At 48.1% G+C, this 26271-nt stretch overlaps 1 protein-coding gene across 1 annotated transcript in view; it reads right to left on the bottom strand.

The window, feature by feature from the left end:
- The window catches only part of SLIT3 (slit guidance ligand 3), a 590035-nt gene that overhangs the window by 467159 nt on the left and 96605 nt on the right, over positions 1-26271 (bottom strand). The window contains exon 4 of the mRNA XM_019635932.1: positions 13971-14042. Coding sequence (XP_019491477.1) covers positions 13971-14042 — 72 coding nt within the window. The remainder of the gene's footprint in view (positions 1-13970; positions 14043-26271) is intronic.

Raw genomic sequence — 26271 nt, forward strand, 5'->3', positions numbered from 1 at the left:
ATGAAGGCACTGGTCAAGAAGTTCCAGAAGGTACCATCCACGCTTCCTACCTCCTGAGGGGGTGCTGTAGAGACAAACGCGTACACAGAGCTTGGAACAGAATGGAGAGGCACGTGTGTGATCAGATTTTTTCCCATCTGCCTTGGGAGGAATCAGAAAAAGACAAACACAGACCTAAGATATATTTTCCTCCAAAGAGTCCTATTTTCTTTCTTTCCTTTACCCTCTGCTGGATATCTACCTTTACCAACTCTGTTCCATGTTTACTTTTGTTGTTCTTCCTCCCTCCCTCCCTCCCTCTCCTCATTCCGGGTTTTCTTCCTTTCTTTCCATCCTAGCTTCCCTCTTTCCCCATTCACCTAATAGATATATCCTCACTGAAAAGACACATCCTCTTTCCTCATGACACAGAATTCAGGGTGGGGACTTTGTCAAGGGTTCAGAAGAGCAGCATCACTCATTATCCTGGGAGCGAGAGGGAGTCCCCCTGGCCTGCCTTCACCCTGCACCCGAGATCGGCCCATCACTGAATGATGACAGTGTGCAGAAAGGAGAAGTGACAGAGGGGCAGGGGGCTGGGTGGGGGGAGGAGGAGCAAACATAGATTGGTGTTGCAGCTCCACCTACCAGAGACCCAGGGTGAGTCAGTTTGGAAAATATTAATATTTTGATGTTCCATTATGGTTCTGGTTCAATTATTTTAGAAGATATGGTTCACTTCAGGTTTGGACTCACTCACCAGATGTCTTTCAAACAACCTCTGGTTTAGATCTCAGATCAAGGGGGAGAAAATAATTTGGAGGGTTGGGTCAATGTTCAGTAAATTAGTGTAATCTATTTTCTTTTTTTTCCCCAGATTAACATGTGGTTTTTGAGTCTCCACTAGGCTTTCTTTCTTTCTTTCTTTCTTTCTTTTTCTTTCTTTCTTTCTTTTCTTGCTAAACAACCTTTTTCAATGCCCATTAGAAGAAAAAAAAATCACTGAGGCCTAGCGGTGAAGGAAGCACAGTTTATCGTTTCATTTCATTGCATCACACAATATTATTCCCAGGTCTTTGAATTAAACATCCCCAAACAACATTCTCTCGCCAGTTCCCAGTCTCAGGCATTGGCTCATATCCACTCACAGGGGGTCCCAACATGGGCTGTTTCTCCCTCTTTGGTGGGAGCGCAGAATCACACCCCACTGGCCCCTGAAGTCAGCTCCCCTCCGTGTCTTATGGCTCACTTGTGTGTGGATGGGCTCACCCCATGAAGGCCCTCTCAGAATCCCAGAGCAGGTTCCCTCTGCTCTTTAAACCCAAGCAATTTGTCTTGCAAAGAGTGAAATAAACAGAGGCTGGAAACTGGAGAAGGGAATCTGGCAGGTTGGTTTCATCCTCACTCTGTGTGCTTCTTGAGTGAGCATGTGCATCTGTGTGTGGATATGTGTGTGTGTGTGTGTGTGTGTGTGTATCTGTACATGTGTGCACACATGCTATTAAATAGTCATTTGAGGCTTTTTCAGGGCAAGAAGGAGAGAGCTCTGGTTTGGGATAGAAGGTGCCTTTGACTATATATTAAGAGGAAAAAGCAGATTTTGGAGAGGCTAAGTTTCTTTCTCATTTACTCATTTACAAAATATTTACTGAGTGCCCATGATGTGCTACATGCCATAATAGTCAGTTAGACTCAAGGTGTAGTGGTAGGCAACCATGGAGTGGGCAACACAGAATCCCTCTTCTCAAGAAGCTTATACTCTATAGGGATGGGACAGCAGAAAATAAACAAGTAAGCAAATAAATGAGAGAAGAATTTCAGGGAGGGCTATGAAGAAAATCAAACAGCATCATGTTATCGACATGACTGGCGAGAAAGGGATACTGCTGTACATAAGGTGATCAGAAAAGGCTCTCTGAGGGAGTCATGTTTGAGCCAGTCCCTGGATTTCTAGAAGCATCTGGCTATGCCAACATCTGTGGTCACTGTGTTCCAGGAAGAAGTAACAGCAGGGCCAAGGCCCTGAGGTGAGACAGAGACGGCAGTGTTAGAGTAACAGGAAGAAGGCCCGTGAGGCCGCCGCGTGGTAGATGTGGGTAAGAGTGGCCTAGGATGGCACCAGGAAGAGTGACAGGGCCAGAATGAGTGATGGAGGAACTTGGGTTTCTTCTTAGGAAGATGTGGTTGAAATGGAGAATGAGATCTGATTTGTCTTAAAATGATCACGGTGGCTATTGGATGGATGATGAGGGAACACAAACGGAAGCAGGAAGATTTAGTGAGGAGGTCCTCGCACTCAATCAAGAAAGGATGGTGGCTTCAACTGGGATAATGGCAGCAGAGACGGAAGGTGGTGGAGAAACTGGTAATGCATGGTGAAGGGGGAGCTGACGAATTCTACCCAACCTCCCCACCGATCTGTGCGACTCTCCACTTGGGGCCGGCATCCTTGCGGAGAAAATGGGGAGTGGAGTACTCCCTGGGCAACTCCACTTTCTCTGCTGCTGCTTTTCTGGCCTCATTAGGCCTTAACGATCTCCCATCTTTCACTTTCATTTAAATAAAGGAAGTGCCATGTGTAGTGGAAGAGGATCTGCAGAGAAGGCCGTTAGCAATGCAGGCTATAACAATTACTTCCTAAGAAAATTTTGTTCAATGGCCGAGCCCTTGGGAACTGGTCATTGACAATGCTCTTCTCCGTGTTGTAAAATGCAATAAAATTCCCCGAGGGTCTTGGATAGAAGCCTGACCCATGCACGTCTCTTCCAGGGAAAAGAGAATCTCTCTGAAGGTGAGAAAACATTCACAATAATAATTCACTGTCTCTGTCACAGATCTGCCACTACCATCTCTATGCACTAAACACACCAATTATGAGCCAAGGAGACAAAGCATCCCCCCTCCCTGCCCCTGCACCACTGCTAGTGCCTTTCTGACCCCTGATATCTCCTCACAGTATTGCTCAATAATTTCAGCTAATTTAAAAGTCAGTATCCTGCACTAATGTGAAATTATGTCTGTGCTTTGATTCAGCGGCCTGAAAGGGCTCTTCATTTATCTGCCTGAGATTGTCCTGTAGAAAGAATGTTTTAAGTGTATGTGTGGTATGTTATGTGTATGAACATGTGCTTTAAAAAAAAAGGAGAAGGTGATATAAAGACATACGAAGGAGGTGACTAGGGCCATGGTATTAATGAAAATTGATGATCCGTCATTTCTTTCTATATCACTGGTTTCCATTTTTTCAAAAATTATTGATATTTGGTCTCTCTGCACATCTGGAGCCAGAGCTTAGAGTTTTATGAATCCCAAATTAAAATGAAACTGAGATGAAAGGGATCAATCCTCGGTTACCCTTTCCCCCTCTTAAAGATGCAGCTTTCTCCCTTAGACAGAGCATTTTGACTTTCAAAAGTCAAGATGCTCCCTTCACTGGGCGAGATGTTGGCATGATTCTATGTATATTTCAATCAAAAGCTGACTCATTGACAGAAAATTCTAGTCCACAACCTTAGACACACCAATGAGAGGACAAACCATGGTTCAATAGCTGAATACTCCACTTAGCCAACCATGGGGACAGTTTTTGGCTATACACCAGGCAGTGCCAATCAAAATGAGGCCAGACTTCCAAGGAGGCTTCATCACCCTAAGTAGGGAGAGGAGAATTAGAGAAGGAATGATGGGAAGAAAGAAACATCATGAATAAAACATTAAAATATTATTGTAAACCATGAATCAGAAACACAGGTCCAGCACACCACATCCAGGCAAGGAGCGTGAAATTTACTTAAACTTCTCCATTTCTATTTGGTTTGGACAGTGCTGTGTTATCATAGTTTTGCTGTTGTTAATACTGTGTCAACACTTTCATTACAAGTTTCAATCTCCAGGACTTCGTAAATGGACTGCAAACCTTACAAATGGAAATTAATGTTCAACATCCAGGATACTGAGCTCACAGGAAAGCCAGAAGAAAGCCAAAGTTACAGACTGTTGTGTGTGAATGTGATTTGAAATTATGCTAGAATTTGGGGCATCAAATTAAAACAGTATTTGTCCCCTGGAGAGATTCCCAAATGTCGGTTGAAAATGAGAGATGATTAGGCTCTTTAGAAATGTTTCTGTTGATGGTGAATGCGATTCAAGAACAAATATTTCAGGATTATTAGATGTGGGTAAATTTGCATCATTCAGGCAATTGAAGAATGTGTGTTTGGGGTCTGCCCATCTCAAAAGGCTGATATTTTTCTATATACAATGTGGTATTTCCCTGACATTTTCAATCCCCTGGGCAGTTTCTACCTCCAGATTCGGGCAAGGAGGACTCCAGGGTGTGGGTGAGGCTGGTCTCTGGGTCTCTTCTCGGCAAACGGCTGTGTTGTCACTGGAAGGTACAGCCTTTACCCGAGCACCCTTGGAGATGGCCACACAGTTCTGCCGGCTGGCCGACCCTACCACATGCCATAGGGTGCTGAGAGCAGCACATGGTGCTGTGCGGAACCGTTCCAACTCTGCAGGTGGGTCTCGGCTGAGGGAGTCTGAGGAACAGCCAGGTGGCGAGAAGCCCATGCTCACACCCTCCGGGCTCAGATTAGACACGTCTGCATTCTGTCCTCAGCATCCTCACCACCGGCCCATTGCAGCAACACACGCACACACACACACAGTAGGTGTTCAGTGGCTGTTTTAGGAGTCCTGGTCACACAGTTCTCTTCCTGCGAACTGGACAGGAATGTTCCCAACTGGGGATTAACTGACTAATTTCCAGGTATCAGCTGGGTGTTTGTTTTATTTTTGTATTTTCCAACTCACTGTTTCCGTACACAGCACAGAGAACGCCCGGCCGGATGTGTGAAGGCTTCTAGTGGCATGTGTGAGAGCTGAGCTCTCCTTGCTGTCAGCTGTTTAACGAGCCACCCACGTGAAGACTCAGGAGGCTTCCTGGGGCCCTTACACATCTAACTCTGCCTCCCCGCATTCTTCCTTTTTTCTAGCAACTCAGTTGGCCCCAGGGTTTCACCATGATCACCAGGGTCCAGTGTTTTTTGACCAAAGGTTGGTCTGGCTTCCTTTAAGGGTGGCTTGTCTTACCCTGATCCATGGCATGACTCTGGAATGGTTAACCCTTCGCACACATGTTCAGAAAAACCATCTTGGAACCCCCACCAAGTAGATCAGCAAAAGCCCTTTACCTTCAAACCAAAGAAAATACTGAATCCATGAAATCACTTAAGCCACCCTTCCAAAGAAAGGGAGACTCAAAATGTTTTATGCAGCAATCTATAAGAAACTCATTTTGTGGGATGTTTCACATTCCAGCCCATGGTTTATTCCCCCATATATCCCTGCCAGTAATATCAACCAGATGTGGCAAAGAAGTCTGTGCAGAATTGTAAAAATTACAAGCATATTCTGTAATTCCAAAGCATTGTAAAGTCACAGCTTGGTTTTCTTTCTTAAAAACACACACACACACACACACACACAAAAAAAAAAAAAAAAAACGAAAAAAATAAAACTTTCCAAGCTGGCAGAATGTTCTCAGTTCAACTATTGCCTGATCACTTTAGAAAATTGTTCTGCTGGCCCAAAGAGCTGAAGAATCTGAAACAGTAAAACCCAAGTTTATCTTTGATAAATTGGAGGGAATTTAGAAATGTCGACTTGCAAACATTCATTTAAGTCTATAAATTTTCCTCTTTTAGTGTTTCAAATCTTAATACCCTAGATCTCAGATATGAGCATGTGTCCACATATGCTCATATGAGCATAAAGTACAAATACTGAACTTTGAAAGCTTCAGAGATCTGTGATTGTTTTTTTTCTCTCTTTCTCTATCTCAAGGTGTGTTTCCACATAGGGGGCACATGATAAAGTACAAGAAAACCATAGAACTGGATGTCAGAAAGACCTGGGTTTGTTCCTGGTGAGTTAAACTCCTCAAGTCTCAGCTTCATCATGTGTGTGGTGGGCATAAAAATACCTATTTTGCAGGAAGACCAAGGAAGGTGGCATATGCAGAAGGTACCTAACACATCAAGAGATATCTGATTGCTTCCCTGCCCTCAAATCTATACAATAATAGGGACTATACTACGGGCTTGTCGGAAAAGTCATGATGCATTTTTGCAATGAAAACCATACAAAAAAGACGTCATGACTTTTCTGACAACCTAATAGATAGGTGTTTCTCAAAATACGCCCCATGGGTGACATACACCAAAATCACTCAGGGTGCCCATTTACAAAGTCAGATCCCTAAGTCCATTCCAGAGCTACTGCACTAGTGTTCTTGGATGCATGGCCTGGGAATTGGCATTTTAACCAGGACCTCAGGGTTGGTTTTTTTTTTCCCCCTCTATATATGCTAAGGCTGAGATCCTTGCTCTGCAGAGTGTGGTCCTAGGCTGGGAGCATCACCTGGAAGCGTGAAAAATGCAGGCTCTCAGGTCCTACCCCAGGCCTCCAGAGCCAGAATCCGCACTTTAACAAGGTTTCCCAGCTCTTCAGACACATAGTCAAGTCTGAGAAACGCTGGCCTAGTTAACTTTTACTCCTGGCCCTGAAATTCTATAGTATGAGTCTATAAGACGATTCTAAGTATTAGCCTTGTAATCAAGGATAAGACAACTGGCTTCTGTGCTCAGCTAGATAAAACTTGAGGGAAGGAGAGAAGAAAAGAAAGCTTTCGTGGCTTTTTTCCTGGCTCCAGCTTAAGGCACTGCAGAGACAGTACGACTCACACAAAGTAGAAACCCCCAAGAGTGACATGGCCCCCACGGTAATCCATTACTTCTCCACACGTGGATTAGAGCCAGACCTGTCTTCCAGCACAGGACGGAAGTTGCCATTGAGGGAGTACTCATATGCCATAAAGCAAAGGGAAGGCCTGCCTCACTGCCATGTCAGGGACTTGGGGGACGGAGAAGCGGGAGGGAGGGAACGGAGCTCCACTCTGCAGGGACATTTTCCATGAGCTTTAGTGGCTGTGCCCCTGGAAAAAGTGACCCCATGTCTGCTATGGTGAGGCTGGTCTCACGTCCATCCCTGGCCTCTGAAGGCTGGGCCAGCGCCGCGGGCCCAGGTGTCTGGGTTCCAGCCACAGGCAGGCAGGCAGTGTCTGAGGCCGCCACCACCAAGAGGGATTGGTTTTCCCATCGTCCTATTATCATTTCACCACATCAGGTAACAACTCTGCTGGAAAATTGAGCAGCATGGGTTTTGTTTTCCTCACCGGTTTTTCACTTTTATAGCACTGTTTCACATCAATGCAGAGTTTTATGGAGACACATACTCCATGTAGTGATGTTTTAAAGTTCAGTGCGGAATTGGAAGACTAAGGTGGCTGCAAAAAAAACCTGTGACTAGCAGAAGGTACTACCTCAATGTACGAGTCTGGGCTCATCTAGGGCCTCAAAGAAATCAAGGTACTAGTGCCAAGCAAGCTTCTACAAGGTGCCTGGCACTTTGATGAGTTCCGAGTGTCTCTAACTACAGAATGGAAACTGTGGTTAGGACTGTGGGCTCTGGGGTCAGGCGGGCGTGGGTCTGAATTTTGGCGCTCCCAGTCCAGGGCTCTGTGCCCTTGAGCGAGCTGTCTAAGTCTCTGGGACTCTTGTTTATCTCTAAAACGGGGATAATATAGTATCTAGTCTCCTAACCCTGAGAGCGATTAAGAGAATATACGTGAGAGGAGAGCAGTTCTCAGAGCACCTGACCCACGGTAAATGTGCAACACACACTTGGGAACTAATATGTGCTAATGTGTCCCCTTGCCCCCCAATTCATGTCAAAGCCCTTGTCCCTGGTCCTTCAGAATGTAACCATATTTGGCAATCAGGTCTTTTAAGAGGCGATTAAGTTAAAATACGACCATAAGTGTGGGGCCCTAAGCCAATATGACTGCTGTCCTTATGAGAAGAGGAAGCAACACCAGGGGTGAACGTGGACAGAGGGAGCGCCATGTGAAGAGGCAGCAGGGCGACCGCAGTCTGCAAGACAAGGAGAGAGCCTGCAGGAAACCCACCCTGCCAGCACCTTGATCTTAGCCTTTCAGGCCCCAGGCTGTGAGAAAACGAGTTTCTGTTCTTTCAGCCATGCAGCCTGAGGTTACGGCGGCCTGAACAAACTAGACAGGAACTACAATGCTTCTTCCTGTTGTATACAGCAAAGCCCTGGAGACTGAGCGAGCTGAGGTCACTGCCCAGGGTCACCAGAGAGGAGGGTGCAAACCCGGGTCTGTATGGTGCCCAAGCTTCTGTTCTTTGCTCTAATACGGGGCTGCCTCAAAGAGACATTAGCTCACCTGCTGAATGCAGCTTCCGGGCTGGCTGGGGAGACAGGGCATGTACACACACAGCTGTGATAAAAGCAAAAATTGGCAGAAACGGAAGGGAGGTACACATCTGCAGAAGTAAGGGTTCAGAGGAGGGCCTGCTCCCTGGACGTAAGTTTCCTGGAAATGGAAGTGTCACAACCTCAAACTCTGCAAGGGCCGCTGCTCCGCCATGATAAGAGCCCCAGGGACTTGGGCTAAGTTGGGTGGCCACATTTCGTATTGTTTTCAACTGCCTGGGGATTAGCTTCCCGAGTCTCTGCAACTTCACTGACCCAAGTGAGCGACAGGTTTAACCCCAGTGGCACTTTTTAAAAGCTGTCAAAAAGCTCGCAGGATTGAGTGGAGAATAATTGGAGGTGTCTGCACCTCTGCTAGCACAACTGCCTATCCAGCTACTGGTTTTCAGCCACTGCCAAGCATTTAATGGGCTCGTTGGACTCGAAGCCAGGAGAAGTGGGCCAAAAGGGCCCTGGTGGACTGCTCATCCTCAGATGGCAAAGCCAAACCCTTAAAAAACAGTTATGAACCACGGTTTCCAAGCTCTCTAATCCAGTGAGATGAAGAGCGCTTTTAATCACTGTTTTCACCTTGTCTTCTGCTCCTGCTAAATAATTTCTATTAATAGCAGTGTTAACTGCTTAACCTCCAAATAACCAGAAATCCCTCACTCCCTCTTTCATGTGTAGGTGAAAGAGATGGTTGGAAGGGGACGCACACACACAATTAACCTATAGACCATGTAACAGACCATGCTCCAGCCCACCCTCTCTAGATGACCCAACTGACACCAGAGAGCTGAAGTACCTTGCCTAAGGCCACCCAGCTCGTGTTTGACGGATCCAGTATGGGGACCGGGATCTTCCCACTCCAGGTACAGTGCTTCCCTCCACCCTCAGCTATTTTGGAGCCTGAATTCTTTGCCAGGTGCTGAAATGTTCACACCACAGACGCCAAAGCCCCAGCACACACACCAGTTCACCAATCAGCTGGCGGAAGTTAACCGTAGTCATCTCACACTGAGCCCTCGCTACGTGCTACATTCAGTGCTAAAGACTGTCCGTGGATTGTTTCCACATATCCTCACAACAGCACAGAGAAGTAGGTTCTATCCGTGTCTGTTTCACTGACGAAGAACCTGAGACTCGGAGAGGTTAAGTAACGTGTCCAGTCTCACAGCACACGATTGGCAGCCCCTTACCCCTTTCCCTTCATTGCCGTCTCTTACGCTCAGCTCTGGGTCAGGAGCCCATAGGGAACCTGGAAGGGGCGGGAGCACAGTCCCGACCTTGGAAACCTTATGATCTGCATCAGGATGGGAGGGAGCTAAGTCCACTGAGCACCCAAGGCAGGACAGAGAACTTGCTGGGTGTGTTACAGACCACAGGGACATTACCTAAAGCTCAGGGTACTTCTGCACCCCAGCCTGCTATGGCCCGTGCCCCATGTGCTTGAGAGCAAAGTAAGAGGACAGGTCCACCATGACTATACACATGAATCCATGAACTGGATGGTGCTGGGTCCGAGGGCGTGGGAGCCCAAGGCCCGCAGAATGACTTGGATATATGGTAGGTCCATTATCAGTCCTTTTTAGCCTAACTTTAGCTCCCCACAAATAGTTAGCATGGCAATGTGGCATGGTAGTAAGCTGGAGGGCTTTGGTGACACAGGCACACATGTGAGCCCCTGGTCCACTGTATCCTTGTTACTCTTCTGAGCTTTCGAAGTGGATTTAACACTGATTCTCTTTGCAGGCCTGGTGTGAAGGTTCAATCTGAGCCTTGAGGCAGAGTGTCCAGGGCAGTGCTGCTGCTTAGAAATGTGAGGTATATGGGCAAGGGATTTAAACTCTGAGCTCTAGTTTTCTCTTCTATAAAACGGGAGGATCGATGCAGGAAGCCGATTACCGTAGAGAAAAGTATAGGCTCCGGTGTCACATTACGCAAATTTGAATTCTGGTTCTGTCACTCAGTAGTTGTATGATACTGGGCAAGTTCTTTAACCTTAATGAGCACCAATTTCACATCTACAGGATAGAAATAAGCAGAGTACCTACCCTCTGGGGTTATTAGGAGTATCAGATGAGCTACAGGTAAAGTGCTCAGAGCAGCGCCTGGCACTCAATGTGCTTGTGACTGTTACTACCTTGAGGTGTTGCTGTGTGGCGCCAAAGTACTCACAGCACAGGGAGACGCAGAGAACGGATGCTAATAAACTTGTAGGTAACTGCTGTTTTCAAGTTTGCATCTGTTCTGTCTTCTGATAACAGAATTATTCTTTCCTTTGACAAACCCAAACCCAGGCGCTCATCCCCAAACAAGTGGGATGAATACCTGGCCAAGATTTCCTCGCCCAGAGGACGCCTCTCACTGCAAGCAGCAGCTTGCTCAGACACGGACGTGTGGCCAAGTTAAGCTACCTCCCTTCAGCTCTCTCCTGCAGGACCGTTGACCAGGGCACCCTCACCCAAGTTGCTGGATGAGGAACCTCGGAGTCTTCCGCTTTTGGCCACGGTCATGTGTACTGAGCCACAGGACGGGCATCGCCGAGCCCTTGGATCCCGCTGTCCCTAAAGCCACCCACAGCAATCACTGGAGTCGTCAGGCATATGAACATATGATATATGTGCTCTTCGGGTTACACTAACTTTAGTGACACTTCTGTCACCTGTAAGTAGCAGTATTACAATAGCAAAGGCTCTCAATAACTATCACTTCTCTTTCCCATCACTACTCGAAACATGTCTCATTACACGTCCATGGCCCTTGTGTAAACATTGAGTAATAAGGAGTTTCTGTCTATAGCTCCAATAAGAAAGGGTGTGACTGGAGCTGCTGCATACCCCACGTGCACGCTCAGGCGTAGGCAGCCACACTGTCTCCACATTTAGCATTCCCTAGAAAATGGCCCGCTGTGTCTACCGAGACGCAGTGCTCTTTTAAAACAGAGCCGGTGGCATATGTGTATACACACTCATGACTGCACATTTATTGATTTCTAATTTGTACCCTGTTCACTTCCCAAAAAGGCCCTGGAGTGGCTGACAAAATAAGACAAAGACACAATAGGGCCATTAAGAAAAATCAAAGATCAAGCCCAGGGAGAAAAAGGGATTGCTGATTATAGCCCAAACCTGGGTTAATATAGCTGCTTCAATTAAAAAAAAAATTCTATTTAGCTCTTAGCTTTTTGGTAGCCATTCAGGACGTCTCATGATGGGGCATACGGAGAACAGGGCATTCTTCACGTCTGCAGCTCAATATCTAGCGCAGAGGCCAAGCTGGAACAAGCGCCCGGGAAAAGCCTACTGAATGAATGAATGAGTGGGTGAATGAATGAATGGTGGGTAAAAGAACCAAAGCTCCCCTGAGAGCACTGTTTACACCCTCAGGCCTGCATCACTCATCCATTCACCCGCCCATTCATGAGTGCCTATGTGTGCCACGCTATGTGCCTGGCTGGGGACCTAGATCGAGCAGGAACAATACCACAATGAGCCAAGCATTGTCTCAGCCTTCCCGGTGCAGCTCTCTGGCTTGAAGCAAAAGCTCAGTGTAATTTATGTCAGTGCTCATGGCAACTCCTGGTTTCTTCATTGCTCCCAGGGAAAGGGGATTGGAAACTGAGGCTGTGAAGATGCAGACGACAGGAGTATCAACAGTCATCGTGGTGATTACACGCACGTAGCACTTTCAACCCTAGGAAACACATGTATACCATTATCTCACTGGATACTGACAGCGCCTCGTGAGGTAGGGAGAAGGGAAGAGGGGGTGTCTCCCTTTCCCGATGAGCATATTTAGGCACAGAAGGGAAAGGGACTCTCTCAGCCTCGCTCAGTAAGAAAGTGGCCGTTAGGACAGTATCCTGGGCTTCCCCATGCCCCTCTGCTGATGGCCTGTGTCGGCCCCCAGCAGCTGGGAGACCTGTTCTCTCTGCCTGGAATGTCTCCTCTACCTGGATCAAGCCAGCCCTGCACAAAATGGGCATCACCTGATGGTGCGGGGGGCGGCTGTGAGGTCACAGCTTCTGTGAGCAGGAACCTGCCCACCATACATCCTGCGGCAATTGGAACACTCAGACCCACCCCTGCTCAGAGCCTCCCAGCAGGCCAAACCCTGGGCACCTTCTGTTTGCCTAGAAAGCGATGCTGAGATTCCAGGCAGAGTGCAGATAGCCCACATTATTTACATAGTTAGGAGCAGGCTGAGAAGGCACAATGTAGTCCTGGGTGAAGAGACGGGGGTTAGGTGAGCATTTAAAGAAGGAACTATACAGAGGAGAGAAAGTTCAAAATCAAAGGGATTTCCCAGCATGCCCTCTTACTACTGCTCACTCAGCCCTGCTAGACGCTTAACTGCACTTCCTTCACCCTCACACCCATCAAGGTGGGTTCAGAGTGGAAAAGTGGAAAGGGAGGCATATACTTCCGCACATTTAGCAAAGTCGGCCAGGCGGACTGAGCAAAAGAAATGGAACACACAGCACGAGGAGACCTTGACAGAGTGCTGGTGTGTCCTCGAGAAGGCAAGCAAGGTCGTTGTACCACAGAAACACCAGCCAAACCTTGCCTATTCTTGCTCCAACAAAGTACCCTTAAAAATACATGTATGTATATAGTCTCACTGTGTGTGTACGAATAGAGTGATATGGAGTCCATATTCAGAACTCATTCTTAAATGCACACACCGACATGTGTTTCATATTTCTCAGTTTATCCCGGGAACTGCACGCATTGTTTGACTGCACAACTAGGAGGTAACTCAGCCATTGGAGATGAGAATGGTGGCCACCACTTGGCGCCTTCCCAGCACCGCGTCTTCCCAGCCAGGCGACAAGTCTCGCTGCCTGACCGCTAAGCAGCGTGTCACAGTGTCACTCCATCCAGAAAGGCAAGCCTGGGCAGCCCAGTTCACCCCGCAGCGTACGCGAGTCGCTGCCAGTGGGGACTTCCAGGCTCAGGCTCATGGAGAGGTTCACTGCCAATGATCAGCGCCTGCCCGACACCCACGACACGGGGCCGCAGTCCCCATCCAACGCGCATCTCCAGCTTTGGAGCTTCCAAATACACACGGAATAAACGCTGAATAAATGCCCGGAGGCATCGCCAACTCCTCCCTCCTCGTTATATCCTGGACCATTCTGGAAGTCAGAGCAAAATTCAAGGTGTGTCTTTTCCCACAAAATGGTAGGCCGCCAGCCCCAGGGTTCCCAGGCCGCCAGTGGCAGGAAGCAGGCGACAGGCTGGACTTGTTGTAGCCAGCAAGGTGGCGAGGCTGAAATGTTTAGTCCAAACCCATGCCCCCTGAGACTGCTGGCGGTCTGGTGTGAATAAACTCGCCTCGAATACCCACCTCGGGCATTCCTCTGAGGTAGGTTCAGACCCACGTTAAATGGAAGTGTTTCCTCCCCCACTGCAGCGGAGTGAGCCACTACTGTGAGCTGCTAGCCCCCACTGGCCGCTCAGGCCACTGACCCCTGGGGGGCAGTGTGGGGGCACAGCACACGGATGCCCTGCTCTAGGTCTCCATGAGCGAGGCCTAACTGCCAAGGTCCACACAGCCTGAAGCTCCACACACAAAGGCAACCACGTTCTCCACATGACCAAAGCCAGGAAGACACCAGCGAGAGAACACGAGTCAACTCTACTCACAGTCTGGTGAGCTTCGGTGTGCTCTGGAAGAGCAGTTCTGGAAGCACTTGGAGCTTATTCTTGTTCAGACGCCTAAAGAGGGAGAGAAGAAAGAGAGGGTGTCAAGGGGACATTATATTGGGTCACGTGCACTCGGACACCACTTCAATTGATCAATCAATCAACACGTATTAAGAGGCTTTCTAGATGGTTCATTGTGGGGTGCTCAGCATGGATAAAGCATATTCCATCTTGCGGAGCTTGTAGCTAAGGAGGCTGGGAATATACGGCCGAGATCAGTCATAAGCAAGGGCACAGCTTGCCCACTGCCCTGCCCCATCATGAGCCCCGGGGAGACACCATTAATGGATCACAACATTCTTTCCCACTGACCCAGACAAGCCTTCTGAATTTTTCTCACCATGTGCTCCAGAGAGCTATTGCCAAGCGACAGAACTGGCATGTGAAATGGGTGGCTCAGAAAAAATAAAATACCAGAGAGAAAATTCCAGATCCTAAATGGTGAGGTGGGAGGGACAGATGGCAGTTGCTATAGGAACAGAGACGAGGGCCAGGCAGATCACCAGGGCTGAGGGGCCCAGTGGAATCTCTGCCAGCCTGGCTCTTTGGACCAGAGCAAGCAGAGCTGCGTGATGACTTTCGTGGGTCCTTGGCACTTCTGCCTTCGTGAGCAACTTCTTCCATAAAATAACAATAATAATAATAATAATAATAATAATAATAATATATTCTACAACTGTGTTGGTATAAAATCCAATATATTAATATTATATATTATAACATGCACTTCAGTTCATTTTTTTCTTCTATTTTTAAAGGAAATTAAACCATGTGCATGTTCATGGGCCCATCAAAGTATCACTGGCCCTGGGCACTGCCCACACGGTGCCTAATGGAGCAGCCGGCTGTGGGTCAGGGATCAGGGTTCTAGGGGTCCTGCGTGGCTGGAAATAAAACTCAGCCCAGTGGGGATGCCCCACGCTGGACGCTGACAACAGAGCTTGACTCTCTCCTGGGAATGGTCCGTGCTGTCACAGAGAAGAAGGCATCTGAGTTTCTGAGGGACACCGAGCTATCGCTGTGGCCTCCACGAGTCTCTCCATGAAGCTGCTCTCTTGGGAGCATAAGGCCAGGCGGGTGCCCTGCGTGCGCCACGCTTGCTTCCATGCCTCTCTGTCTGACATCGCTACGCAGCTGAATGCCCAAACCAGGGTCCCCAAGTCTCCCGCCCCCAGAATCCTCCGCCTCTCACTCCCCCAGATTGCCTGGAGCCCAAGAGCAGTCTCTAGCCTGGCTGACATTCTCCGCGTAGAGGGCACACTGTGTGCTTGGTTACACGGGAGAACTGCAGCGCCCCATCGGAGCGCAGAGCCGACTGAAGGGAAAGGAAAGGTGAGCTTCCTCTCAGCTTCTGGCCCCAGAGCCCACGCTCCCCCCCACACCAAGCAGTCAGTTTGCTATTTTCCCCCTTTCATCCTAGGAGATGGTTAAAAACTTCAGAAGGACAGGGGACTAGAAGGAAGTCAAAAAGGGCAAAGCATGTGAGAGAGGAGCATTTAAGACCTCAAAGGATAAGGCTGCTGTCAGAAGTGTGCTGCTCAGCCCTGAGGGGTTCAGGCAGCGTGTGGCAGGTGTGGACCAGTGATGCTGTCGCCCAGACTCCTGCCGGGAACCTGGCTGGGGTCTGCTCCACTTCCCGGGCCCACGCCAACGGCGGCCTGACTCCCGCACCAGCTTTCTTCTTTTCCTTTTCCCTTTTTTAAAATTGTTATAAAGCACACACACTCACACACACACCATAAAATTGACCATCGTAACTGTTTTAAGTGCGCAGTTCAGTAGCGTTAAGCATATTCACACTGTTGTGCCACAGATCTCCAGAGCTTAATTGTCTTGCAAAACTGGAAGGCTGTGCCCATTGAGCAAGGCCCCGTTCTCCTCCTCCTAGTCCCTGGAAGCCACCATTTCACTTTCTGTCTCTGTGAATTTGACCAGTGCTCTTTTGATCACTCCTGGCATCCGCTGTTTGCGTGTTCCTGTCACTAAAGTGGAAAAAAAGTGAAGAGCCCTGGGAAGAACAGGAGGAGGGGAATCTAGCTCCTTATTTAGAACAGCTCCCATGTAGTCAGTGATAAGTCCCTGTAAATCATGTGTAAGCACTGACTGGTCCTGGAGAAGGCTTGGTGGCAAGGCTAGGGTTGGCCAGGGCAGGGTTCAGGTCTGGCTAGGTCATGCTTTTGCTTTGGGAGCTTGGGAACATTATCCAGCCCATTAAGCCTCCACTTTGCATCTGCACAGTAACCCTACTCACCAGGCTGCCCTAAGTCTTAATGACACAGTGTATGCAGTGTATGGATAAGTGTCTAGCATTGTAGGAACAGCACGGTGATAATAAAACTGGGCTTGCTGAGTCCTAACTGCATGTCAGGTGCTATGCTACATGCTGGATGGGCAGGATCTCAGGCAGCAGAGCTCGGAGGCGGGAGTCATTGTTATCTGCATCTGACGGATAAGGACCTGAGGCCTAGAGACATTGAGCACATTCCACAAGCCCGCAGTGTTAGGAAGTGTGGGGGCAGGATTGGGACCAGGTGGTCTGCCTCCAGAGCCCTGGCTCTGAACCACTGTGTTACTCGAAGCCTTTCAATAAACACAGCTCCCTTCCCATTCCTTTCTTTCTTTGTCTTCTGCTTCCTTTCATCCAGGGTTGCCGCCCAGACAACCATCCACTCTGAGTGCATTTCCCTCCTTGAAAAGGACCCTTTTGGAGGTCCCTAAGGCCAGAATTGGGTCTTTTTGTGGGTCTGTCTAGAACCACCCTCTATTGTCACAACTGCACAAAGCCTAGTGAGAGTTACACTCAGTCAACCAACACGCCAGTCTAGGCAAAAATCCTAAAATTCGGGCCACCGCTGCCTGCAGTGGGAAGGGTGTTTAGCATGCGAAAAGCCCCAAACCATAGTTGAAGCTAAAAATATAGCCAGCTTGGCTGTAGGAAGGGAAGGATCGTTTTCTGTTCTTTGCCGGTATTTGTGGCTGGACAAAAATAAAAACACAACCAAATTTAGCCATTTCTGCTCTGCCTGCTGCTTCGTAGACCCTGAAAGAGGATTCCAGGGCGGGCTGGGCTAGGCTGGGCTCTTTTCCCCGAAGCCTCAGGGTCTTTCTGCTCCAGCGTGGGCGGGCCGCAGGCGCATTCTCTGTATCACAAGGAGCGCCACACTCCATTTCATTTCCAGTTGATTCCACAATTAATTCACGTTCGCTTTGTGAACCAAGCCAGCCAGGAAGGTCTTCCTCGAAGGGCTGATGAAGGCTGAGCTGTAGAAGGTGCACTTCTCATGTGGCTACTATAAGAGCAGCTCCCGAACAGGGAAATGCACAGAATGAAATGTGCCATTCTCCCGAGAGGGACGGGTAAGCACTGGGCTGCAGACAGTGCCTTTGGCCGCGGTGACCTGCGTCACCAATGCCATCTGCTACTCTGTCACCCTCGGCCCAGAGGTGGCGTTCTCCTGCCGTAGTTCAAGCTGGAAATAAATCTGAGGTGCCTGGATGGAGAAAAAGACTGAAAGGGACCCGTACGAGGACAGACCTGAGGAGGCTGACAAAGAGGCTACAGGCCAGGTTGGTGATGGGATAAAGCCCACCTGGGTGTCCTTACTTCCTCTAAGATCGACATACGTTCTCAGCTTTCCTACTGGAACAATGGGGAACAGCAATGTCAGAAACCCTCTGGCTGCCAGTGGCAAGGTTACACTGCTTTGCATCCTGAACTGGGAAGCTTCAAGAAATAGAGTCTGTCTTTGTAGTACCGCTGATGACCTTCCTGTAGGTACCTGCGTGTAAGAGCTAATTAGAGGTTTATGCCACTTAGTTGAATTCATTCATTTATTTATCCATTCAGCCATTAACTTATCTATTCATCCAACCACTATCTGTCCATCCATCCATTCATCTATCCATCCATCCATCCACCTATCCAGCCATTCATTTATTTATCCATATGAATGTACAAAGATTAATGAGATGCAGTTCCTTCCTGCATCTGCATAATAAAGTGCAATGGATAAGAGTGTTACATACCACTGGAGGAAACAGACATGGAAACAAAAAGTTACGCCATGATCTTGTAAGGACATGTATTGTGGGAGCAGAGGAGGAGCAGCTAACCCAGAGCTGAGTAAAAGAAGGCTTCCCAAAGATAGTGGTTTAGAGTTTATTTCTGATGCACGACTGTGACTTTTCCAGAGACAAGGACAAAGCAAAGGTCCTAGACTTCAAGGGCAGTATGGGCATGGCCATGGTTGGGGGCAGGGGGCAGGAGACTGAAAACCATTTTGGGAGCAGGCCTGCATTGCTAGCACATGGAGGTGACTTGAGAGACACAAGTGATGCAGTTGTAGAGCTATGCAGTGGTCACGCCACAACGGTCCTTGTGGGTCATGCTAAAGGATTTGGGCTTGGCTGTTTACTGAGTCATAGGGAGCCATAGAAAGGGTGTGAGCAAGAACATGATAATCTGGTTTGGATTTTGGAAAGTTCTCTGGAGTAGCAGTAAACCAGTTTTGGAAGAAGGTGAAATTGGAAGCAAGAGACCAGTTAAGAGAGCGCCTGAGTAATCAGTGTGGCTGTGTGAGGACCTAGTTAGGAGGGCAGTGGTACTGGCGCATAGGAGACAGATGGGAGGTACAGTCAACAGGGCTTCATGACTGAATGCATATGAGGGTCGAGGGAGCATTGGAACTGGAGGAGCTAAAAGTGACCCCTGGGACTCTCGCCTGGGTAACTGATCAGTTGAAATTACCAATCACTGCTGAACGGAATAGAGAGAAGGGAGGCCACCATGCAGAAGTTTCAGGGTTTCTATACCACAGAAGTTTCTCAAATATGTCTGACCGCTGCGAACAGTAGCTAGTAATAACGTGAAGACCAATCACTTTACCATCTCATTTAATTCCCCCCGCAACACTTTGAGGCTAGTACTCTTAGTAACCCTATAAGGAAACACAGGCCTAAGAAGGTTAAGGCACTTGCTTAGAGGCAAACTTGACCAAAATGATGGTGATGGGATTTGAACCTAGACACCTGAAACTAAACCTGGGCTCTTAATTACTATAAATAATGGTGATATTTCATTTAACCCTTCATTATAGACTGTCTCAGTGCATTACCTAATGTGTGGATCTCATTTTCCCATTATGTTCTTAAGGTCCTTGAGCGTAGGAAACACATCTAATACCTGTTTGGTGTTCCAGCTTCAGCTGAGACAGCCCAAGGCATGTAAGGGGGACTTCAATAAGGACCCCCTGAATTTTATGCATAAATCATAAAACAAGAATGGTCAGTTTGGGGAGGCTGAAGAATCAATAGCTTTCCTGGGCCAGGTGAGGAAAGCGATCCTATTTGGAGGTGAACAGGACTCCCAGAGGGCCCACTTGCTTGAGTCTGTCTGCACCCTCCAGAATCTTCTTGGAGACTCAGCCTCTAGACTCACCTGCCTTACTGACCTGACAAGGCGTGAAGTGGGGGGCTCAGAGAGTCCCCTCACTAGGTTAAGGGTGGGGCGAGAGGCCTCCAAGCCAGAAGGAAGCATGGCGTGCCAGCAGCAGGCCCCAGCACCAGTAGACAGCAAGTCCCTCCCTTATCTCAGGGAGGGATGCCTGCCCGGCTGCCCGGCTGGGGCCTAAAGGAGGGAAAAAGTCAGTGTGCGGTAACTTCTAAAAATCACCAGAAATGTTTGCTTTAGTAATGAAATTCATTGGGTCCCCTTTTCCAGGCACTTGCCTAGCAGCCTGGATGCTTTCTGTGTCTACTCGCACTTTTGGAAACACCGACTTGTCTACACAACCAGGGCCAAAGTGGCTTTGTTATTTAGAACAGAAGTTTTAGGACACCCCTTATGGAGGGATGGAGAGGCCCAGGGCTCCCCGTGAGCTGGGACTCTAGGTAGGAAGCCCCAGGGGTGATGGCAGGCTTCAGGAGGGGGGTAGAACCAAACTGCAGTGGCCTCGAGTTCCAGCTCAGAGGTGGCACCGTCAACCACAAGGATGTACAGATGTCACTATACATCAAGGGACCTCTGAAAGCAGAGTTAAAAGAGCTGTGTCCTCAGTCACTTGCCGTAGCCACAAATGGCCTCAGAGTTTCTTGGTTTCCTTGCCTGTCAAACAAATGAAATTCAGGCTTTTTTCCTGCTATGCAAATTTTCAGAATGCAAATGGGATGCACCCTGATCAGTTTGGGAAGGAACCTGATTTATGATGGTTGTTGGTTTACACCACTGTCATGCTCAGAAACGGTCCCCTTGTGTGTGGGGAGAAAGCCTATTTGCCTCCAGACCTGTGGCCACTTTAGTTGGGTGGCTGGCTTTTCTTTGCCATTGAGATTTCCTGTTTTAGATTTTGTTTTTAGTTTTTGGTAGCAGCTTCATTGAGATCCAATTGGGGCATCTTTTAAACAGCACTTCTGGACTAAGCCACAGTTTATTTTGATGGTTTGGGAGCAAGCAGACCTGAGTCTTGTCTTCCACAGAATTCAGCATTTGTTCAGGGACATTTAGGTTGGCTTATGCCAGTTCTGAAAACCTGCTATGTTTCATTTGTAACTTCAAAATATCCCAATAGCAATTAAAACCCTTTATTTTTGACATTTATGTAGGAGAAATTACTTTGTAGTCAGTCTAAAACTCTTGCCTATAAGCAGTGTCTCCCTCATTGAAGCTGTTTAAGAGAACCCTTTTTAAAAATAACTTCATGTTTATTTAGGAACACACTTATTATGTAATAGCAAGGCAGGAACCTCGTGAGACGCCTGAGAGGGTTGAATGGTTTAACCTCTGCAGTGGGCTCTGCGATGTTTCACACAGACTCAGTAAATGATAGCTGTTGCAGCTACTCGTATTATCATGATCATCGCCCCTAAATGCCCAGGAGGTCAGAAACACGGGGGATTTATTTTTCCTTCATAGGTGACTGTATTGATCAGCCAGGCTATTGGCAGTAACAAATGAACTCCAAAATACCACTGGGTTAACACAGTAGACACAGGTCCCACACTCAAGTGAAACACTCGCTCCATCTTGTAAAATGCCGTAGAGAACGTGTGGCCTCCAGGGCCGCAGTGTCGCGGGAAGAGGGCAGGGAGGAGCCACACCAGCTCTCAAGTTTTTTGACAAACTTGTGACTCATATCACTTCTGCTCTCAGTCTATTGGCTAGAACTGGTCACATGGCCAAACCAAACTGCAAAGAAAGCTGGGAAATCTACAGGGACACTTGGATATTTGGTGTGAACTATCATAGTAACGAACTTGCCTTAGCATTGAAGCAATAATAATGATCTCTGTGTTTTTGTTGTTTCTTCCTTCCTTCCTTCCTTTTTTTCTGTCAACATAGGACATATAATGATATGCTAAGTGCTGTGTGTTTTATATACATTATTTCATTGCACCCTAAAGTGACTCTGGAAGTAAACATTGTTATCGTCGTTCTTTTACATAAGGAAACGAAGACACAGAGAAGTTATATAACTGTCTGAAGTCGCACAGCTGATAGATAAGGTCTGGACAGAGTTCTCTCTGACACCAAAATCCGTCCTTTGAACCCTTCATCATTCTGCTTCCTTAACTCTCTGGTGCTTGGTTGACCAGAAGGCACCACAACCATCCTAGGAGGGAGGCCAGTGACAAGTATGTACCCATTTTATAGCTGCAGAAACTGAGTCAAAGCAGACTAGAAAATTGACCCTGTGATCCCTTGTCCTTGCTATCTAAAGCCTATTTAATGGTGTCCCTCCGGTTTCAGAAGAAGGCTCTGAGGGCTCCTAGAAATCGCTGCCCCTAAGGCAGGAGGAGGAATTCTGAGTCATCTTTTAAGGGCATTCATCTTTGTCCCCCTCTCAGACCTAAAGGGTTTGTCCACACCAAACTTCACCAAGGGTATTTCAGCCCCACCTGCCCTTGTAGGTCACTGTATCCCTAGACATATAAGAGATGTGATCAAACAATACAGTGAATGCTTAAATAAAAAATAATTATTACAGCAAAAGACACATGGCCATTAATCCCCCTCAAAATATTCCCCCTCACTTCGAACACACTTATCCCATCGCTCTTGCCACTTTCTGAAGCAGTTCTGGAAGTCCTCTTTTGTAAGTGTCTTTAGTTACGCTGTCATGGCTGCCTCGATATTCTGAATTGATTTGAAACATTTACCTTTTACGGTCATTTTGACTTTGGGGAAGTTGTACAGTGCCAGATCCTGTAATGTTTTTATTTGACAGAAACTGCCACACCAGAAGTGATGTGTGACATGGAGCCTTTCTGTTGTGATAAAAAAATACAGTGAATCCTGCTGCTGAGTGCCCATCCCAGGGAAAGGCAGGGATCTTCAGTACGGGAAGGGGCATGTCGAACCTTAATAACAGCATGTGACAAATTTCAACTTGTTCAGTGCAGTCAGTTGAGTGTGAGCTACAGTTGAGAGAAGCTGTGTTTTAAAGTGTGCCGTAAATCATCCTTCATCATTACAATGCTCTGTGTCACACACTGCTTCTGGTATATGGCAATTCCTATCCAATAAAAACATTACGGTGTGTCCTCATCCACCTTATTCACTAGATTTGGCACCGTGCAACTTCTGGCTCTTCCCCAAAGTCAAAATGATTCAGGACATCAAGGCAGCCACGACAGCGCAACTAAAGACACTCATGAAAGAGGACTTCCAGAACTGCTTCAGAAAGTGGCAAGAATGATGGGATAAGTGTGTTCAAAGTGAGGGGGAGTATTTTGAGGGGGATTAATGGCAATGTGTCTTTTACTGTAATATATATATATATATATATATATATTTATATTTATTTATTTAAACATTCACCGTAACTTTTGATCACACCTTGTATATAGTTCTAGAGAGCTCTGGGGCTTGCCCAGGATCTCACCTTGCTGGGATCCAACTCAGCCCTCAGCATGAAAAGAAAACAGGCACAAAGACCTCCTAACAACCCCTTTTGAACTTTGCCGCACCTCACATTGGACCAATTTTCCTCCAATTACACGGTTGTTAGGGAGAAAGCAGAGCACATCAGTGGCCTGGGCCTGCCTTGCCTCTGACCCCTGTTCCAGCTGCTGCCGTGTGCTCAAATACAGTCCAGAAGACCTTGACTTCCAGAAGGAGAGAAGGAGGTAGCGGACAGAGGGAAAGAGTCCTGTCTATGCAGCTGCAGTGGGACACCACTAGCTCTGCAGGGCATGAAGCCAAGGGCACTGAGCACCCCCTTGTTCCGGGGTGGATAACCCACAAGGCCTAAGTCATGCTTGCCGAGAACAATGCAGGGAACCCCAGGGGCTGTGACCAACAGGCTGCTATCTAGGACTAGAGTCATGAGCAGGGGCCTCTGAGGCTCCTCAGCAGATTGTACAGAGAAATACAGCAGTACACCGAGGGCTCGGACTTCAGGAAAACATGTATTGGGTGGAAGAGACACATACTTTATGCACGTGTGTGAATGCACATACATAGACATGCAACACACACGCAACATACACCACAAATACAATGCACATGCGCCTTCAGAGTCACGCATATCCTTCAGAGTTGGCCAGGTCCATTCCAGACGGCCAGACCCTGGGCTGTGGCCCAAGTTCAGATCCCCATAGTGATGTCTTCACCCCATATTTCATAATGGAGACAATAAGGCAGACAGCTCCCCAGACTTGAGAATCATGCCTCCATATTTTCAGAGACTCTCCCTCTCTGCATCTCCCCTGACTCAGGGTTTCGCACACACACCCCCCTCTCTGGGATTTCTCTTTGCCCTGCTACCAGGGTGGCAGCTATAGATGTGTTAAGATGGAAGTATTGCGAAAGCAGAGCAGACAGGATTTGCTGATGGACTGGCGGTGAGGCATTGGGGCGATTAGGGTGATGCTGAGGTTTTGGCCTGTGTATCTCAGACTTAGAATTGTTGTCACCAGAGATGGGAAGACTGTGGGCAGAGCAGGTGTGAGGGGACTAAATGGGGACATGTTCCATTTGATATGTCTATAGACATCCCAGAGTAGACCCCTCTTAGACAAGTGGACATGCAAATCTGAGCTGCAGGGGTAAGACCAAGGTAGACGTGCAGAAGGCATTTAAAGCCACGGACCTGGATGTGGTCATCATGGGAGAGGAAGAAAAGAAGGGAAGAGGGGTAAGGACTGAGTCCTGGCTGCACTGGAGACTGGGGGTTGGAGGAAACAGGCTTCGGTGTGGTAGGAGAAGCGTGCGAGAGTGGATTCTGGAAGCCAAGTAGGAAAGGGCCCCAAGGAGCGAGGGAGGGTGGGGTTGGTTTGCCGAATGCTGAGCAGAGGGTGATGTAGGATTTGGCAAAGCGGAGCTCATCTGTAACCTGGAAAGAGCAGCCTGGCACAGAGGTAGGCAGGAACTATTAACTGGAGCGGTTCAAGGACGAGTGGAGAGAGAAAATCAAGGGAAACCGACGATTTTGAGAGATTTTGCCATAAAGGGGGGGCAGGAAATAGGTTGGTAGCCAGCAGGAAATATGGGGTTGAGAAAGCTTCTGTTGTTTTATTTTTTGAGATAAAGGAAACTGCCTATATGCTGATTGGAGTGACCTGGAAAATAGGGTAAATTGATGATGCAGGGGATGAGGGGGGAATCTTAGAGTGAGGCTCATAAACAGGTGATGGGGAATCCCAGCGCACAAGGTTGGCAATGGCCTCTGACAGGGCCAGAGGCAGGTCATCTGTGCCAAGGGCAGCGGGGGCAAAGATTAGGGGACAGTGCACGGCAGCTATGGTGGTGGGAGTCTGTGGAAGCCTTTTCCAGCTACTACTGGGTTGTCAGAAAAGTCATGACACATTTTTGCAACGGAAAACAGAAAAAATGCATCATGACTTTTCTGACAACCCAATATTTTCCCAGTGAAAAAGGAAGCTAGATCCTCAGCAGAGGCTGAGGAGGGGAAGGGAGGCGTTTGATGACTGAGGAGAGTGAGAAAGTCACCTAGGAAAGAGCAGGGCAGTGAACGGACTAGGAAAGGCTGGAGGGTTGGCGGTGGCAGCCAGTTACACTCAAGGGTAGTGATCCTGAGTCCATCCCCATAAGCCTGTTTATTCTCCAGCCACAGCCAAGTTGCCTGGGTGACAGGGTGCAAACAACCCAAGATTGAAATCAGCCAACAGTAGGGTTTATCCAGGTAGCACTGGGAGAAGACAGGGGCAAGGGAGTTGAGGAATTGTGCTTATACAATAGTAATTGTGAAAAAGGGCCATGAAAGGTATGCTGATTAAAGTAAGGGAGACTGCTATGGTCTGAATGTCTGTGACCTTCCCCCCAATTCAAGTTGAAATCCTACCCCCCAAGGTGATGGTAGCACACGTGGGGCCTTGGGGAATTGATTAGGAGAGCAGCGCCCTTCTGAACGGGATCAGTGCCCTTTGTAGAAGAGGCTGCAGAGAGCTCCCTCGCCCTTTCCACCATGTGAGGAGACAGCAGGGGATTGGCTGTCTGCAAAGTGGAAGAGGGCCCTCACCGGAACCCCACCCTGCTGGCACCCCGATCTCAGACTTCCAGCCTCCAGAGCGGGGAGAAACAAACCTCCGTTGTTTATAAGCCACCCAGTATTTTGTAAGACAGCAGTGACCAGGTAGACGTGGGGCGGGGCTTAAGGAAGCCAGGCTAGGGTCCTAGCTCTGCCCCCAAGAGCTGCGTGGCAGTGAAAACCACAGCAGCTCTCTGAGCCTTGGTTTTCTACACAAGTCAGAAAGAATCAGTGGGTTGGGTGGGATGATCCCTAAGATCCCTATTCTCCTCTCCTTATTCCAGGAGCTGGATAGGATCCATGGGTTCTAAACCCAGCTCTAAATGAGCTGTGTGTCCTTACTATCTAACCTCTCTGTGTCTTGGTTGCTTCGTGTGAAAAATAGAGATGATGGTATCTACCAGAATATCCTTTAGATGTGAAGTGTCACGAGAAGGGGGATTTTTGTCGGCTTTGTTCACTGTAACTCAGAGTTTAGAATAGTTTCTAGCAACTAGTAGGTGCTCAATAAATACTTGCTGGTTGGTTGACTAAATAAACGAATGAACGAACGAGTAAGTGAATGCCTACTTCCCCTATCCCCTAGAATTACTGAGGAACGAACGAGATGATGATGGTAAACTGTGCGGAAAACTTCAAGTGCTCCAAGTAAGTTGCTGTGCTGGCTGCTTCACTCTGGCCGTGAAAACCAGGCTGTCTCACCGGGGGCCTTCCAGAGTACGGCCACCAGCTCACTGGAGGTTCGCAGCCACAAT

The sequence above is a fragment of the Hipposideros armiger genome, unplaced genomic scaffold, assembly GCF_001890085.2.
Source record: "Hipposideros armiger isolate ML-2016 unplaced genomic scaffold, ASM189008v1 scaffold_25, whole genome shotgun sequence".
Taxonomy (NCBI): Eukaryota; Metazoa; Chordata; class Mammalia; order Chiroptera; family Hipposideridae; genus Hipposideros; species Hipposideros armiger.